The 19,385-nt window shown below is 41.1% G+C and overlaps 1 protein-coding gene across 1 annotated transcript in view; it reads right to left on the minus strand.

Annotated features, from left to right (window-relative positions):
* JMY (junction mediating and regulatory protein, p53 cofactor) overlaps positions 1-8,617 on the minus strand; it is a 67,420-nt gene extending 58,803 nt beyond the window's left edge. The window contains 5 exon segments of the mRNA XM_010409625.4: positions 7,454-7,813; positions 7,815-8,059; positions 8,062-8,107; positions 8,110-8,175; positions 8,177-8,617. Of these exon segments, the coding sequence (XP_010407927.4) occupies positions 7,454-7,813; positions 7,815-8,059; positions 8,062-8,107; positions 8,110-8,175; positions 8,177-8,296 (837 nt within the window). The 5' untranslated portion in view covers positions 8,297-8,617.
* Between the last annotated feature and the right edge of the window lie 10,768 nt (positions 8,618-19,385).

The following is a 19,385-nucleotide window of genomic DNA, read 5'->3' on the forward strand; positions in this document are numbered from 1 at the left end:
GAACAGTGTATCAGGGAAAAGCAATTTATATGAGCACCAGGGGAACACAGACTTGTATTCAGTGGTGCTAATTGTTTGGGTTGGTTTTATTCCTGTTCTTAGGGAGAAATGAATGGGAAAGGATACTCAATTTAAAAGTTATAGTGAAATAAAAACCATGCATGATAAAACACATTTGAAATTATACATACCATTTACCTATTTATTCAACTCTTCCAGAACACCTCCAATATTGCAATTAGTTTGGGATTTTTTTAACCTCCTCTCATATATCAATATTTTCTGAATTATACTACTCTGAAGTGACAAAATGATACAATTTAAAATTTGGACATCTGATGATCATGAACAACTAATATACTACTGAAGACTAAAGATTTTGGGCTCTGAAGCCACAAGACTATTTACACCATAGAAAAATTACAAACTTTTAGAAACTTCTGGACCTGATCTACAGATTTTCCCCCTTGAAAGTTTCACAACTTAATTAATACATTAATTTCTTTTTTTTTTCATTTCTTCTTCTTCTTCATTTTTAAAATTTCCTTACAACAGATATAAAACATGCAATGTTTTTTAAAGTTCAGGCTTTCTTTAAAAAAAAAGAAAGCCCTAATCCAAACTAGTTCTATTTTAAGCATGGGGTTCAACTAGAAAACACAGTAAGGTTCCTTCTAACATAATAATCTATGATTCTAAGTTTTTGAAAATCTTTTACAACACTCTCTCCCTAAAGTAGCTCAAAACAAGTCATGATGCAATACTGTTGCGTGAATAGTTGTGCTACTATCAATTTTAGATGACCCACACAAATTGTCTGCAAGTCACCACAAACAAATGCTAATTGTTTATTTAAATTACATTTTTCAGATTAAAAAAAAAAACAACCAAAACCATCCAGTTCCATCACACCAATATCACAGCATTTTTCCAAAAGAAGGTCAGAACCACTTGCCTACAAATGCATTTTGAAAAGTATTGTAACAGTAGATAATAAACATTTTGGGTTGTTTTATGCATTTAAGAAATCAGAAGTACTCAACTTCCTTTAAAACAAAATTTAAAGGTTTGCTGAATGACTGGAAGTGTTTTTTAACACCCTTCCAGAAGCAAATCCTAAACAAAGAAGTCCACCAAGTGTTCAGATTTGTCTGAATGGGTAATGTTTGCCATTAGTAATCCAAAAAACTCACAACCATACATTTGATATTACTACAAAAATATTACACCCAGAAATAAATAGCAAGGAAACCCAGAGATAGGGTCTTACCAATGAAAGTAACTTTCTTAGAACTGAAAGCTTTTGTGACTGGTGAGGGGAGTCATGCTGATATATCACCGGTGTTCTATTTTTATCTACATTTCCAAAGTCTGGCTTGCCAGGGAAGCTGTCTTCTCATCAAAACAGATACATATACATATACATATTGACTAACTCGGTGATGCTCTGTATCCTTAAAATACCATTTTCCCTCTCCTCCTGTCCTATCTTCCTTCTCTCTGCACCATATTTCTGACGTCTAGGTTTTCATCTCTTCCAAAAGTGAAGTTTGGCAGATACATCTTTTGCTGGACTGAGCCCTAACTTCAACTGAATTTTTCTCCAGTAACAGCAATATCCTGGTGCATTGCAATGCTATGTTTCTAATAATACTAAAAAGTAAATGTTAAAAGCACATCCTCAAAAACAAAAAATGTAGTCATTTCCAGAAATCTCTGCTTCTCAATGCCTTCTTCAGCTTTGTGGTAGCAATATTTACATATGTAAAGCACACAATCCTCCCTGATATTTGTAGAGTGTCTTGTCACGTTAAGGAAGGAAACGTAAAAAGATTAAATTATTAGAGTGAATCTGCTTCTAAATTCCAAACCTGCCTGGGTAATAACACTATGTCAGCCAGAAAAGGAGAGGAAAAAAATGTTACTGGCTTAAGAAAGCAGTTTCAAACAGCATTTACTTGAAGGGAGGACATTCAATTGAAGAGAAAAGATAATGGTGAAAAAAAATGAGAAAAAATATGCAAGACAAAGGTAAACATGAAGAAAGTACAACCCAATATCATCTCAAAAAGCTAAAAAATTAAGAAAGCTGTGAATCCTGAGTAGCACAATGGATTATAGAACATATATTACATGGGTTGTTCACATCTCTTCAAAATATTCTGTCATATGAAAATGCTGTAAATGGGTACCAAAAATTTAAAACAAAAACCAGGAAAATTTATCACTGCATCTATGGAAACAAGGTGAGTATCAAGTAAAATTATCTCAGCATCAGAATACTCTCCCAAGTAAAAGACATAAATGGTTCCCCAATCTCACTTTAGGTAGTTAAAAAGACCATATATTGCTTTTTTTTTCTTTTTTTTTCCCCTCTCCCAGGTATTTGGATAAGGAAATTAATTATGAGACTGGGAAGCTGCTGTCTTCAGTTTCTAAACATTAAGTCCAGGCTGTCTAACTAATACTGCTATATTCTACAGAATGTGCTTTTACTTTTCATCTAAGATTTAAGTTCTGTCAAGAAAGATCCAATTTTTCAAGTCAATGCCATTTTCTTTGTGTACATGTAAGTTGCCCATGTTTTGAAAAAATGTACATTGTTTTAAGTACTCTGACTTTTGGATACAGCTGCAGTAGTCATTGTCAGCTTGCTCTAGTAGCAGTAGCTCAGTACTAACCAGAGTATCAATACCACGTAGGTGCCTCTCAAGAGCTTGGAGGCTACCTGCCTGTTCTACAGAGCATACCCTACAGCTGACACATTTTATTTTGGTTAGTACTAACTTACAGTACTAGTTCAGCACTTAAACAGCTTATTTACAAAGGATTTAAAATTCAGTGCTATCTACAAATAATAAGTAGAAAAAAAAGCATTCCAACAAAAGTAGCTTGGATTTCCCAAATGCTCAGCATTTCCCAAATGTTCTCCTCATGTCAATAGGAAAAAAAACCTGCACAGTATTTTATTTTAAACCTCTGTGCTCCCAACGTTTAACCCAAAGTGTTCTGCTCCCTCCTGAAACACCTTATGTATTTTCTAAACCTAATTACTGCAGTTCATATACAATATTCAGTCATTCCTTCTTCTTGTATATAAGGATGTTACATTGGTTTTGATGGGAACACTACTGCTGCTAACATTTTTTCTGTGTTACTGGAACACTGAATACTTTTTGTAATGTTTTATATTTACTTTTGCATTATTTTTGAGTCTGATGTTGAAGCTCTCCTTAAATCTCATTGTGCCTAGATGCAGATCACTGAACAGCAACCAGTCACAACACTTTTGGAAACCTTCCACTTTTGTTACAGTGCCCCACTACCTACCATATAGACATTTACTTTAGAACTCTATGCATATGGCCAAAAACAATGAAATAAAATTCTCCTAGTTACTGAGACAATCCTGAATATTATTTATTACTAATATATTAGAACAGCTTCGACAAAACAAAATATTACTGGATATTATTTACCTTTTTTGATATAAAGAGAAATGAGTGACAATATTGAAGAAATACACGCTGGAAAGTAACAAATGTGAAACTCCATGACATATAACTGAACCAATTCTTTGCCACTTCCTCTAATTTGACAAGCATATGTAATTCATTTGAAACAAAAATAAACTTGCCTACTAAACATGAAAAAGTAATTTAGAAAAAAAAATTATCTGATTAATGAAGGAAATAAAGTGACCAAATAGCTTTCCAAAACCCTACATTTTCTTCCCATACAAGTTATTACTGTAACAAAATAGATTTGTTTTTCCGTAGCCTTTCTAGCTCTTTGAATCAAAAGAAAATTAAGTCAAGCAACACAAGATAAAGGTTTTCAGGACTATTCTCATACTTATCAAATACATCACTATACAGGAGATGGAGATTAAAAAGAGCAGCAGGTCTTCACTTTCAAGGGAGTCTTAAGTCAGCCACTGAAGATAAGATACTTCCAGAATTACTTCAACATTTAATCAGGCACTTAAAAGTGTTTTGAACTTTCATATTAAATAAAAATACTTAAAAGAAGACACATAGAGCAAGGATACAAAATGGTATTTGTTTACCTGCAAACACTAGAATTCATAGCTTTTATAAAGGAAAAAGAAAACCAAAGAAAGCTTCTGACTAGTTTTATACCTGGCACTCAAGATCCTATAGACTGTCATCCACAAAATTTCAGTCTACCAGGGCAACTAAGAGCTGTATGGAACAGCAACAGGGCTGATAATTCAAAGATGCTGAAGTAGACATGTAACGTACAGATCCGCTTCCCAAACCCTCAACTCTCTATGCAAGAGCACACAAGGAAATGTGGCTGGGGCATGACTAAGCCACCCATCCCTCCTGATCATAATTTAAACTAACACCACTTTTTATTCAGGAAAATATTCCTTCAGCCTTTTGAGAACACAGAATGGACAAAGAGATACAGCACCATTTTTGATATTACTAAACTCACAGAAATTTACAAACATGTACACTTAGCCTAGAGCAACTCTTCTATATGTAGGAAGAACACAGAGAAGAAACTGGCAAGACGAAGAATACAGAGGCAAACTTTTTCTGCCTTCTTGACACAAAGTTTAGTGTTTTGGAAATACTGCCCAGGAAGCTGCAATCCCAAATAAGGATTCAATTATATACTCTCTGTTGCAATAACATCTTTTTATCTTTTAACTGAGTACCTGAGGATTTTTTTCAACAGGTATAAACTTAATGAACAAGTTTTTACTTTAAATTACTCAACTACTCCAAAATTAATAGTTTTATTTGAAAAAAATAAAGGAAGTGCTATTTCAAAACTGCAAATCAGGCAGAAGAAAGGAATCCCAGGTCACAGAGTTCCTCTACAACTATTTTACTTACTCATCTTGGATCTGTTTCTACTTGCAACATTCTTATGGTTTATTAAAGGACTAAAATTCGGACTGAGATAAAAATTACTGTTACAAAAAGCAACAATTACTAACTGCTGTGAAAATAAACTGGCTTGTGTGTAACTTACGGAAAGCAAGCAATGTCCAAGCAGGGGATGCTTAAAACAATGAACATGAGGTTTGGTTGCTCACTTTGCTTTTCCACCCCAAAGAATACAAATCAAGAGAAATTGCAAGCATTTCTCAAGTAATAGCATAACTGCACAGGGGAATTTGTCCGGGGAAATAGAAGAGATACATGAAACAACTATAAACCAGAGGCACATTTTAAGACACTAAATCAAGGTCTTCGGAGTTGGACAATTTTACATTAATGAAGACCCTTCACATTCCCTCCTAGATACCATTCTGGTTACCCGTGCTTCTCAGACACTTCCTCTTTTCCCAAGAAATTCTTGTAAGAGACAAAATTGTTTAAAATTGCTTGGATCCAACATTCCTGCTATCAGCTGACAGAATTCCAGCACAGATGGAAAAGGAAATTAAGTGTGAGATACTACATGGATTCAGTAGGTTTTCTTCAAACTACAAAAACCTTTACTTCAGAAATACCAAGCAGTGCCCATCATCCACTGCTTCATTTGCTTAGAATTGCAATGACAAAGAGTATCAGTATTTGCTTAAAATAAAGACATTTCCTGTAGACTAAGTAAACCCCTAACAGGTAAGGAAAAGAGAAACCTGAGAGCCAAGAGGGAAAGAGCAGGTCATTCCAATGGTTTCTTTTCTTAAACATGAACTACCTTTAATTAAAGAAGGATCGACTTACACAACTGACAGAAGTACAGCTGTATTGACTTTAGGTACACTACCAGACTGGTTACCGCGGGAAAGGAAGGTTGTACTGTAGTCAAATACATACATAGGCTCTGCCATTTTATCTGCACCAAGTTCAGAACATTAACAGAGAATAAAATGATGCAGCTTAGAGAACCAATTTTTTTTTGCCAATAGTACTGGTACTAACAAAACAGAAATTGAGATTCTCCAAGAAACAAATAGTTCTTTCTCAGTAATTCCTAACTAGTGTTTCCTCAAAAACATCACATCCCTCGAGTTAGATATCTAGTTCCTAAATTCCACATGTTTAACAGGAGCTTCTTTTATCCTGCACAGCTCCTTGTAAAAACGGCTGAATTGAAGGCTAAGTCTAATCTAAGCCGACACTCCCAAGCATTCATACAGTCAAAAAAACTGTGAAAGATGATATGTTTTCATATTCTGTGGACTAAAACTACTGTTGAATCTTATCAGACTAATTTCCAATTGTACACTACACAGCAAGATTTAATTAAGTCCTTTAAATAGACATTAAAAAAAAAATCAAAATTACATACCCTAATGCAATAGTTCGGAAATACACTTTTACCTGGCAATGCTATACTTGGATGTTCTTACCGTGATTACATCATTGATACTACAATTTTCTCATACTCAGTAACTCCAGCCACCAAGGAAAACCTTGGCCTGAACTCTACAGACTCAAAACTATGCCATCAGAGAGCAAGAAGATATGCTCACACCCCATCAAGCAAAAAAACGATCACCACCACACATTTTTTGAAAGAATATTGGCAGGCTATACGTGGTAGCTGAAGCAGCCAAACTTGACCTATATCCACAACAGAATTAAGATGATGTTTGTAAAAATAAAGAATAGTGTAACCGGATTCATACTCATAGCCACACCTTGATAGGTCCGGGTACATTCTGGACAAAGGCCACTGATGCACAAAAACAAGTGCAGAATTCTCATTTTATACTGGGGAAATCTGGGTCCTCATACAACTCAGTCCATGAAGACCGAGAAGGTGTAAAAATTCTCACATACTGATGCTAGAAGTTAGTTCAACGGACATCCTCAACTACTCTGTCTAAAACAGTACACAGTGTAAGAAAGACATGAAGCGTCCTGCAATATCCAAGTCTTGACAGACAATATCAAGAACAACACAGCAAATACCCACTAGGACCAGACAGCTAGCTCTTTTTAAAAATCCCAACTCTAATCTTCTCAGGTAAACAAAAGTTGTACTTATTCCAACTCCATCGGAAAACATAATCTCGCTATATAAATACTAGATTCAGCACCCAGAGCCCGTATAAACCTCGAATTTTTTGGTCTCAAATGCCTAAACTGTACTGTCAAAATAAACACCACATGTTGTTGCTCTCATTTAACAGAAAAAATTCAGACCCCAACACATCCTGGTGCAAGGCAATGCAAGAACAAATATACGGGACCAAGACCTTGCCAAATCCATCGGATATTTATTTACAAAACACCCTCATTTGATTGCACAGAAAAAGGTACTGAGCCACACTCAGATGAGTAGGGAAATCTGCACCTCCTTAAATCCTGGCCCCAGAGATCTTGGAAAGGTTAAGCCTCATCTTCTCACTAAGGAACAGGACAACGAAAACAAGGAAAAGCACGACTAAAAAAGATGTCACAGATTAAACTAAATGCCACACTGAAGTGGGGGCATCTGGACCAGGCAGTAGCCTCACCTCCTGGATGCGCCGGCGGGCCCTCTGGAGCACCTCCTCGTACCCCTTCCGTCGCAGCTCACTCAGGCTCTCGTAATACTCTTCGGGGTCGTCGGTCTCGGTGAAGAGCACCTGTGAAAGGATCTTCCAGCCACAGGTATCCAAGCTGTGAACCAAGTAAACTTGCAGCTTGTAGCACAGAGCGTCCATCTCCTGCTCGGACAGTTCCGGCGCTCCGAAGAGCACCGTCCACATGCCCGAGGGCTCCTCGGGGAAGGCAGGCAGGTAGGGCTCCAGCTCCGAGTTCACCGAGCACAGCTGCTGGTGCACGGCCCGCAAGTCTTGGAAAGAGAAGAGGCCGGCCCAGCTGCACTCCTCCCCCCGCGGGCTCCGCGTCGGGAGCGCCCAGCTCGCCCGCCCGCGGCGGCGAGGGCGGCAGCGACAGCGCGGCGGCCACGTCCTCCTTCCCCAGCTCCAGCACCTCGATCTCCTCGGCGGCACCTGCCGCCTCCGGGCCGCGCTGCGGCCTCCGGGCCGGGCTGCCCTTGGCGCGCAGCGGGCTCTTGGGCAGCGCCTCGGCCCGGGGATGGGCGCTGCCCCGGGGCGGCCCCGGGTCCTTGCGCACCGCGGGCCGCCGGCCTTGGAGGTGGCTCCGGCCTCGGGGCCGCCGCGGCGCGCAGTTCGCGGGATCCGCTGCGCTGGCGCTGAGCCGTGCGGTTGTGGCAGGTGATGGCGAACTTGCCCCTCGATCTCGTTCCAGGCCACGATGAAAGCGAACTTGTGCTTCTCCCGCTCCTGGAAGGCGTGCGGCCTGACGGCCACCCAGTCGGCCTCCAGCGTCTCCTCCAGGGCGAAGGCGGACATGGCGCTGCGCGGCTCCGCACACGGGCACACGCCACCCGCCCTCCGCGCTCCCGTCCCGTCAGCTGCTCCGCAGCCCCGCGCCGCCTTACCGCCCACCACCAGCCATCTTAGCGGCCGGGGTACGAGGGGGAGGGTGCGCTGCTTCCCCACCGGAGTGACGAGGGAGAAAGGGCGGACGGGAACCGCCTCCTCCCGCTCCCCGCGCGGGACCCGCCGGTCACGAACGCGGACAATGAGCGGCGCCCCCGCGCAAGCACCGCACGCGTCACGTGGGGCGGGATCTGTTTACAAGCGGCGGCGCTGCCGGCAACTCCGCGCCGGCCCCGCCCCCCACGGGCCTGCGGCAGCCCCGCCCCCCGCGGCGCCGTCCCCCATTGGCGGAGGGCGGTGGGCGGAGCCTCGCGCCCCGGCCACGCCCCTTCGCCGCGGAGCCGCCACGCTCTCGGTGCCTCGGTGGGCGGGACAGGCGGCGCCCCGCCCCTTCCCTCGGAACTCCAACGGGGCCGTTCGGGCGCCCCCGCGCTGCGTGGTGCCGAGGGGCCGCTAGGGGGCGGTGCGCAGCGGGTTGTGTGGGGACGGTTCACAGGGGGCGGTCCGAGGGAGGTGGTGTGGGGTGGGAATGGTTCAGTGGTTGTTGTGCGTCTTAATTCTGACTGGGGATTAAAGCAAAATACTTAAAAGATTAGTTGTCGGGAGCACCTAGCGGCACGCCGTGGTTAGCCTGCAAAACAGTGCAGCTTGTGTGACGAGTCCTAGCGACAAGGACATGTTCTCAAATAGCTATCCGAGGCAGTTGCGTACTTTAAAACTGAAGGAAACTGCACTGAGACCTGGCCTTTTGTGCTCACCACATTGGCCAGTCCTTCTTGGGAATTTTCAGTGCCTGCAGTATTTTCCCAGGTTGCCAATTTTACTGCAGAGCACGTAGGTTTCAGTGAGGTTGGACAGACAACTCTCAAAAGCTTGTCTGAAAGGAATGATCAATCCCCTATGATTCCCTCAAGGGAAGCTCTTTCCTGCTGCCCTTTGGGATATCCCATTTCTCCTCACGTACAAATGAACAAAAATATTTCTTAGTAGAACAAACCCAAAATACCTGCATCGAAAATAAGATTGGTGGACAATATACATTGGCCCATATGGTGGGCTGACCTTGTCTGGATGCCCCTTTATCAGTCCCCCTTTTCAGCTTTTCTCTCCCCTAAAAAGGGAGAAAAAGTAAATGGAAAACAACCAGTAGATTGAGATAAGGTAGTTTACTGAAACAAAAGCAAAAGGTTGCGTACAAGCTAAAGGAAAAAGACAAAGATTTTGTTATCTACTTACCAGCAGCAACTGATGTCTGGCCATTTCCTGGGAAGCAGGGCTTCAACACATATAACTGTTGTCTTCTGTTTTCTCTTACATCAAGACAACACCAGATTACACAAATGCCATAACTTGCTAGCAGTATTAATTATTAGTATTAAACAGCTCACTGTAGGGATGAACAAGGACTGCAGGAGCCTGCATAATAAATCCATCCACATCAATTCTGGGCAGAGAAAGGGGGATGTATTCCCTCATCATCTCCACAAAACAGCTCCCCCAGCATTGGCAAAGCCATCAAGGTAAGGGCAAAAGAGTCATTGTTCGTATTAATGTGTTCCCAAACTTGGCAAAATAAAAAGATAAGCAGCTGACAAACTTAGTATCCTGCAAGGGAGCTTGCTACTTAATAACCACAATAATGATAGCATGCATGATATAAAACTGTCATTTTCTCACCCGATATTGGGAGCAAAAAAGAACTGTGGTGGCTTGACCTTGGCTGGATGCCAGGTGCCCACTAAGCCACTTATCACTCCCCCTCCTCAGCTGGTCAGGAGACAGAGAATAAAACTGAAGACAACTTGTGGGTTGAGAGCATTTTACTAAAGCAAAAGCAAAAGATTGCATGTACACAAGCCAAGGAAAAAGACAAAGGTTTTATTCCCTACATCACATCAGCACGCGATGTCAGGCCACTTCCTGGGAAGGAGGACTTCAGCACAAGTAGCCATTGCTCTGTAAGACAAATGTAAATAACAAATGCCTCCTCCTTCTTCCTCCTTTTCCTAGCTTTTACATCTTTGATGGTATTCCATGGAACACCCCTTTGGTCTGTTTGGATCAGCTGGCCTATTTGTGTCCCCTCCCAAGATCTTGCTCACTCCCAGCCTACTGATGGGGGGGCAGAATGTTGGGGAGACGGCGCTGGTGCTGTGCCAGTGCTGTCCAGCAGCAGCCACACAGTGGTGTGTTATCAACACCCCTGTAGCCACCAGTGCAAAGCACAGCACTGTGAGGGCTGCTGTAAGGAAGATTAACTTCTCAGCTAGACCAAGTATAGCCCATCGGTGATATTGTTGTCCTGCTCCAAATTAGAGGAAGCACCAAGGAAATAAAAAATTTTCATTAGCATTTTCCAGGAAAGCCAGAGTGAGTCACAACCTTTTTCTAAAGCTACTGTATTGACTAGCATCCTGTCTTTGGAGGCTGAGGTAATTGAGATGGGCCTCTGGCAGTCCAAACATTCTCTGGACATTAACCAAGCAACCTCATGTGTGCAAGAGAATGGAGGTTACATCTAAAAGTCCTAGCTGTTAGAAAAAAAGAAGGAATTATGGCTCAGCATCCCAAAGATGTACCATCTCTCTGTTCTTAAGGTGACTTTTTCTGTACATCTTGGATTGCAGCATTCTTTCCTATTACTGTAAATGGAGGCATCAGATCAAAGCACCTGTGAAACTATGTGAAAGAGATTTGAGTATACCCCATGTAGAAGTGGTGAAGCAAGCAAGCAAAGAATACATTGGTGGAGGAAGTGCAGTATCTTTCTGTGAAGTATTCAGGGTGTTTGCAGAATCTCCTTCTGTGGAGACATTCAAAACCCACCCGGATGTGTTGCTTGTCACCTGCTGTAGGTGACCCTGCCTTGACAGGAGGGTTGGCCTTGATGATCTCCAGAAGTCCCTTCCAACCCTAACTATTCTGTGATTATGTTATTCTCTTAAACAATTTTTTGTAGATGAATGTAAGCAGCAGGCCATGCTGCTTTTTAATGCGTGAAAGAAAATACAATGAAGATGCAGCAATATATATCTCTCCATATATCTCCAGGCTTAAGAAAATTTAACATGGATCAAATATTTTTCCTCAGGCAAAGGATGAGTGTCCTGGTATTTCAGGTGCATTAGTGTAGAGGCTGAGGTATTCTGGCTGTTTTCAGACTGCAGAGGAGCAAACCGGTATGATTTAAAGCCAGAACTAGGTAAATGTAGCATTTAGAAGCTGGCTGAAAACTAGTCTGAAATAACTTGGCTACAATCAAGTTTCTGATAGGCCTCTTTTGAGGCACAGGAAAGCCATACTATCAGTCCCAATAGCTGTCATACTTTGCTAAAATTGTACCCTTACAGAAAAATCTGCAAGGAAATAACAACTTTTTAAAATTACATTATCAATAAGTACTGAGTAGCCTTCATAGTAGGTTCTGTATTGGGGGACATCCGTAACTCTTCATTCATAAAAATACAGAGTAGTCTTTTCAGATGTTAGTGAATTGTTTTAACGGTGGTTAAAGGAAATACATCACAGGTTGTTCCTGAGTAAACCAGCAAAAAATTAAAACTGCATTTTAAAAGACCTAGATTGCCTTCTGTTTGTGGTGGGGTGTACTGGACCCTTCATCACTATAAAGAAGTGGGTTATGTAGCACTCAATCCACCTGAGTTATTGATTCACATGCCTTAAAAAGGTGACAAGTTTGCAGCCACTGAAAGAACTACTGGGGAGTCTCTGAAAAAAAACTCAGAGCTTTCTGGAGAGAAGGGAATTGCTGCCATGCTGCTGCTGAGGGCATGACACTTCAGCACATGGGGATCCTGCCACTATCATGGAAATTGCATGCCTGAGAGGCCTGGTTACCTTACCAAGAGGATTGTTGGAAGTAGCAACAAGCTGGATTATTATGTTTATGGAGCCAAAGCTTTTGAGAGCCACAAGAGTGCTGTCACTAGTGATCTGAAATGTAAGGTTAGGAATTCAACTGATTTCCTATTTCTTTGTAAGAAGTGGGTCAAGTGCCAGAACTTTTAAGGCAGGAAGTACTTTGAGTCATTGCTATCCCTGCTCAGTCTCCAAGCAGTGATACTTAATAAGATCTTGAACTAGTAATACAGCAAAGAGTAGGTTTGCAAATTTCCAGGAGTTTTCTGCTTTTTCTGCCTAGCAGTATTATCTCCCTGAGCCTCTATTTGCTGGTTATATCAGTGTGATCTCAGTTCAGGCCGGTGTTGAGAGAACAGGGAAACTGTAGAATCCAAATCTGGCAGAAAAGGTGACCTGCCTAGGCAGATCCACACATAATATATGCAGAACTGAGCTGGCGATGGGACGAAATCCTATGGAACTGCACATATACATTTACTTGCACATGTGTGAGGTAGATTAGTAATTGCCGGGTGTAAAAGGTTTGAATAACCTGAACCATTGCAGAGTGATCTCACCTGATGCTGCCTAAATTGTTTTTTGCATGCTGATGTTGTGAACACGAATAGAAATATTCCTCTAAGTGTTTATACAAGCATTCCATCACCTAGTCTGTGATTCCTGCAGCATGCTGCAGGCTAAACTGAAATTATACCCATCCGGATCTGAACCCTTGAACACCTCAGATAAAGTAGCTTTAGTACAAAATGTTCATGAGAAACCAGGCCTCATCTGGGAAGCCTGGTTTAAGGTTTGATCAATTCCAAACACCTCCTGTGGCAGAGTCATTTCCGCCCAAATACAAGACTGTAGAGTCTCAGTTAACCAGTTAACTCAGTTAACGGAATTTCTTTGGGCAATTGAGATGAAAGGGGGAGGTAATTCAACAGTGTGCTTCAAAGTACTGTAGGATCAGGACTAGGTTTAGGTGTCCTGAAATTGCTGTTAAGTACTGTGCTTAACAATGTGATGCTATGCTGGACTAACATTTTTAATAGTTTTCTATTGATGGTATGATTCAAATTTTAGTGTGGGCAAGCCAAATTGCAATATCTACTTGTTGTTAGTTGGAGCCCTTTTTTTATTTGGCAAAGGTTTTGATAGTGTTTCTGTGATTCTGTTTATGTGAAGTCAGACAAGGAGCTAGCTGCATACAACCACTGTTGGCTTTGTGATGTCTTATTAGCAATTAAACACCCACCCAAAAGCTTACTCTCTAGTAATAGTTGTATCTGCACTTGAAATTCTGGAAGTGCCCATCCTTAACTGCTTTGATAGAAGAGATTTCAGGTAGTTTCCAAGGACAAGGAATTGCATTGTACAGTAGAATCAGTATAGCTACAGTGCATGAGATCACCCATGCATTTTATGGAGGAGAGCTGTATACTTTGGGTATACAGTGCTGGCTCTAAACTGAAGAACCTTCTGCAGTTAAGTATTATTGCAGTCATAGAACACGTGGCGTTACTACTGTATGGTAAGTTTTACAAATGTGTGATAAACTGAATATGTAATGTAATCTCTTGCTTACTGCTGAGAGGGCATAGTAGTTTAAGTATAAATAAATTCCTTTCCTTTACAAGAATGGTTCATAAAAGTTAATCTTCTCCCTTCTAGTCAAATATATAAGTAGACTGGCAAGGTCAGTTTGTCCGTTCAAATAAAAGGCAGAATTAACTTAATATAATGTTGATAGTACTCAAGAATCCCTCTTTGTAAGATCAGACGATGCAAAACCCAAAGTTACCAACTTAAACATGCCATTTAACTAATTTTTACTCTTAGTAATAAGAATTTTACTAGATTGCATTAAAGATATTAGTAGTCTTTGTGGTAGATAGAAAACATTTTTCAACAAGAGAGACAATTGGCACACTCCTTTCTTGGAAGCTGGATGATTTGGGAGTGGTGGTTCTTGCAGCTCTTTTACTGGTTTACAAAGCAATTTGTCAACTTGTTTGTTTAACAGAAACATTGTTCTTACATGGTCTATGCAAGTACATGGTGATACAGAAAATTATCCTGATGACAGAAAGAACAATTTGGAGCTTTAAATACAACATTTTCTTTGAAAAATTTTCCTTTGTCGTAAGTGTAAAAATGCAAAAAATATTTCTGGCTTTAAAAAATACTTTTTGTCATGCTTAATATCTCATTATTTTAAAAAGATAATTTTATCAAAAAGTTTTCCAAAAGTCTTTTTTTCTTTGAGGACAAGAGTGAAAAACTCCAGTCACATATCACTCCTGAGGAATCTCAAAATATTTCTCTATAAAGAAGATGCCTTCTTGGCTCTGAATACAGTGTATTGATCTCTGCAGCAGTCTCAAGACTGTAGTGAAGGCTTGAAAGAGATTACTCAAGGAAAGAGGAAGCAATATGTTTCGCCACATCGGCAATTCAACTCAATTGAGAACATTTGGAACTAGGAAGGGTAGCCACAAACCACAGAACAACCATCAAGTTACAACAGATAAAATACCTACACAAATCTTAAAAAAGGAAATTATAGCTCCTATGGCAGTTAATACAGTCCGCTTTTTGATTAATCAGTGGAACATATGACAAGAGAACAGTTCAGATGTTTTCAAGGTGTCATCTCTATCCCTGATACACTGATAGAGAGATCAATCTCTCCATCTGCAAGACCATACCAGGCCTGTGCTAAAATAATTTGAATGTATGGAAAAAGATTTATCTGAAGAATTCTGGATTATCTTTTGGATTAAAAGAGTGCATTCAAGACCACTTAGCTTTTGGCCTCTGTATTGGTTTTATGTGGGGTTTGGTAGCGGGAGCACTGCAGGGGTTGTCCTCAGTGAGAAGCTGCCCGTGTGTCTGATGGAGCAAGTGCCAGGTGGCTCTGAGATGGACCTGCCCATGGCCGAGGCTGAGCCTATCAGAGATGGTGGCAGCACCTCTGAGATAACGTATTCAAGAAGGGGAATAAAACTATGCAATAGCAACAGCAGCCCAAGAGAGGAGTGAGAAGACATGAGAGAAAAAGCTCTGCAGACACCAAGGCCAGTGAAGAAGAAGGGGCAGGAGGTGCTCCAGGCATTGGAGCACAGATTCCCCTACATCCTGTGGTAAAAACCATGGTCAGACAGGCTGTCCCCCTGCATCCCATGGTGGTCCATTGTGGATCAGAGATCCACCTGCCGCCTGTGAAGGATCCCATGTTGGAACAGGTGGATGCCTGAAAGAGGCTGTAATCCTCATGGGATGCCCCGCAATGGAGCAAGTGCTGGCCAAACCTATGGATCCATGAACAGAGGAGCCCACACTGGAGCAGGTTTCCTGGCAGGACTTGTGACCCCATAGAGAACCCAGGCTGGAGCCATGGAGAACCCAGTGATTCCTGAAGTACTTCACTCAGTGGGAGGGAACTACACTGGGGCAGTTCAAGACCTGCGGCCTTTGGGAATGATTCATGTTAGAGAAGTTCATGAAAGACTGTCTTCCATGGGAGGGACCACCACACTGGAGCAGGGGAAGAGTGTGAGGAGGAAGAAGTGGCAAAGCAATATGTGTTGAACTGACTGCAGACGGATTCTGTGTTCCCCTGTGCTGCTGAACGGAAAGAGGTGGAAAAAATCAGAGTGAAGTTGAGCCCAGTAATTAGGGAGGGGTGAGGGGAAGGAGTCTTTAGTTTTGTTCTTATTTCTTATTATTCTGCTGTCATCTGATTGGCAATAAATTAAATTAATCTCCCCAAGCTGAGTCTGTTTTATCCATGATGGTAATGGGTGAGTGATCTCTGCCTGTCTGTACCTTGCCCCACAAGTCTTCCATCATATTTTCTCCCCTTCCATCAAGGTAAGGAGGGGGAGTGTAAGGGCAGCTTTGGTGGCCACCTGGCAGCCAAGATCAACCCACTGCAACCTCTTACCTTCCTCATGTGTAATCCCTGGCATATCCCATAAATATTTCAGCTGCTTTTTCTTTGGTGTGAGGGAGGAAAATTGAGCACTGATGAGTCACTCGTACTTGCAGTACATTCCCAGGCCATCTGACCTATGCAAGATTCTTCAGGGTTTATGCCATTGCACTGTATGTTGGCTGAGATGAGCCTGACAGACTATTGTAAGCACAGCCAAGGCCGTCCTTGGGTCACAGTTTGGATTGTAAAATTTCTAGATACTTTTCTCTAAAAGGCCAAGAATATATTGAGCAATGGACCTAAATTGCTCAATTATATGATTAAGGGGTTAAGTGTGACATTTCTAGCCAATACTCAAGAGGTCTTAGCTCAAATCTGGTAAATTTAATGTATTAAGGTGAGAAAAATCTGCATTGATCCAAGAAAGCATCAGGATTTGTTTGCAATATTTGTGACTTCAAAGCTGTCTTACCAGACAAAGAATTTGGTATCAATCAAGGCAATACCTTCAGGAAATGACAGGGAATTTGTCTTTTCCTGTTCCATTAATCTTTATTGCTTTCTTTATTTTGCTTAAAATTCTAAGCAGTATCAATTATGAAATGTGATTTATATTTACGAGAACACTATTTTTTTTTCACCAAGATATTATGATGTGTATCATTCTTCCCAGCTTTCATACAGGTCAGGGAAGACCATGAATAATTAGTGATCTTCTTTATTATTTGTTCACCCTCTCAAGGATGTCCAATGCCTTTTAAGTCACTTTCTAGCCTCACCACAGAAACTAGAGTATCTCCAGCCTGTATGTAATGTCCCTGCTCTTTCAGCTTTACTCTTCTAAGTATCTAACATACTTCTGTTAAAGCTGCCTTTTATATATTTGTACAGGGATCAGTCACAGCTCTGACTGCAGTATAGACACACTTAAAGCCTTTGAGGAGAAACATCTTAGAAAATTTGGATTTGGTTACTGCAAGAGAGACAGCGTATGCTGAAATAGAGGCAGAGTTGGGACAGAAGCTAAAACAGAAAGTAAACACAAATACTGACAGACTTTGGAACATAAAAAATACTAGACTTCTATGATATTTACTAAACACAGATATTTTCCTAGGCATATGGAAATTTTGTTTCCTTGTAAAGCACAAGTCAGCAGGTTAGAGTAAAGTTTAAACCTTACCAGATTTTGAGCAGAAATAGCTGCTGTTAGCCATAATAGTTTGGCAGATATGTGTCCCAGCATTTTGGGATCTAGTGAGATTAGAGACAGTTCAAGACAGAGGATAACCTGCTGGGTAAAGAAATAGCATGAGTGAGAAACTCTTGCAACAAAATTCTCCAGACTACTGTGGGAACGCTCCACACAACAGCACAGAGGGAAAGGTCACAGTAATGCTGCCGATGGTGCAGGCAAGACTTCCTCCCGAGGGTTCATATCAAAGCATGTCAAGATGAGACACCTACACCTAGAACACCTATCTAAGGTGTTCTCCTCTATGCAGCACTAGAAGGCCTGACATTTGACTTACAAAAGAAGTTCTCATCCTGATTAAACTTTTGTGGGCAAGTACTGGATAGCATCAGCTGCTGTCTATAGAGATAGCTACACCCGCAGATGCTACATACTTGAGTCTGATCCAATTACACAGTACAGGAGAAACAGATGGTATCTTCATCTGGTTCCATCTTCAGATAAATTGCCATGTGATCCCACTGCCTGCACAGAGGAAAGCAGAATAGCCCTGCTAAAAAGAAGTACAGATCTTCTGCTGAGGAGCCTCCATGCTTCCCAAGAGATGGATAAAATCCCTCCTTAAATTCAGATGGTCAGATTTTGAAGAGTCGTAAAGTCTGAGAGAGATCATACAGAGCTATAATTTTGATTTAAATGCAAGTGGTGAAGGGGGGAGAGGAGTCTTGATCAATAGTGAATAATGTTCAGCATTTGTAGAGAGTGGTTGTTTCTTTGACTCTATTACTTTCATATAATTGCTGGTTAATACATGGTCAGAAAGAAAATCAACCTTGCAAAGAAGAAGAAGCTTTTATTTTTAGAAATAAATATTTTTCCCCTCAAACAGTATCTCAAACTCTGCACAATAATTCACCTTCTGGTTGTGGGCCCTTCAGAATAGAAACAATGTCCATATCATTGCTTTATAAAGTAAATGAAACATGGCCATTTAAACTGAAATTAAAAGGTTACCTATATCAGATGTTATGCTACTGTTCTCTAGCCCATTTAATAAGTCTTACTATTTTCAGTTCTTACATTTGTGCCTCGGGCAAACAATTTAGTTCTATGAGCAATAAAATGTCAAAAGCTATTTTCTTACAGATTTATGTTCTGTATCCTCAATTCAATGTCCTAACTCACACAGCACTCCCCAGGGTGCCATCCCATCTGGGTAAGCATAAGTATGTGCTATGACTCACCTAGAGCTATGTTAATACAGGTATGTGTGTCTTAGTTGGTCAGTCAGCTGATACACAGCATAAGCTGTACTTATAAATATGTATGGTAATGGATTTTTTTTTTTGAAACTCAGAAAAAATGCATTTACCCATTGACACTTTATCAGTTGAACCAGATGACCTCTTGAGGTCTAACCCAATCCAAATAATTTTGTAACTCAAATTGTTAAAATTAATTTACCTTTGGATTCTTCAGCACTTAGACTCATCCAATATGAATTATTTTGCAATTCAAGTGAAAGAATTGGCCAGCACATTCAAATATTATTAGGTGTGGAGTGGCAGGGACACAGAGTAATGGCTGGTGATTGTGTAAGCCTTGTTTTCTCAGACACCCAGCAGTGGGGTGTAATACTGGCATTTCAGTGTTGCTAGCTCAGGTTCTGCATCTCGTATTACCAAGCCTTACTTTCAGCATTTGCTCGGTAAATTTGCTCCGTACCTGACATTACTGAAATGAAACCTAATGACTCTATAAGCTATTATACATTCTAACAGTCACCAGTTTGCTTTTAATATAATACAGCATATGTATTTTAACATGATACAGCATACATAAAAGAATTACATAAAACCCCAATTTTTATTATGATATTGTATGTTTGCTTTATGACTGTGGTCTTGTTTCCTTTTGCAGGGAAACTGGTCATCCATAGGAATAGCTTTTATTAAAGATTTGTCATGTGCTTGTCATTAATTACCAGCTGACACCTTTTC

This window comes from Corvus cornix, chromosome Z, assembly GCF_000738735.6.
Source record: "Corvus cornix cornix isolate S_Up_H32 chromosome Z, ASM73873v5, whole genome shotgun sequence".
NCBI lineage: Eukaryota > Metazoa > Chordata > Aves > Passeriformes > Corvidae > Corvus > Corvus cornix.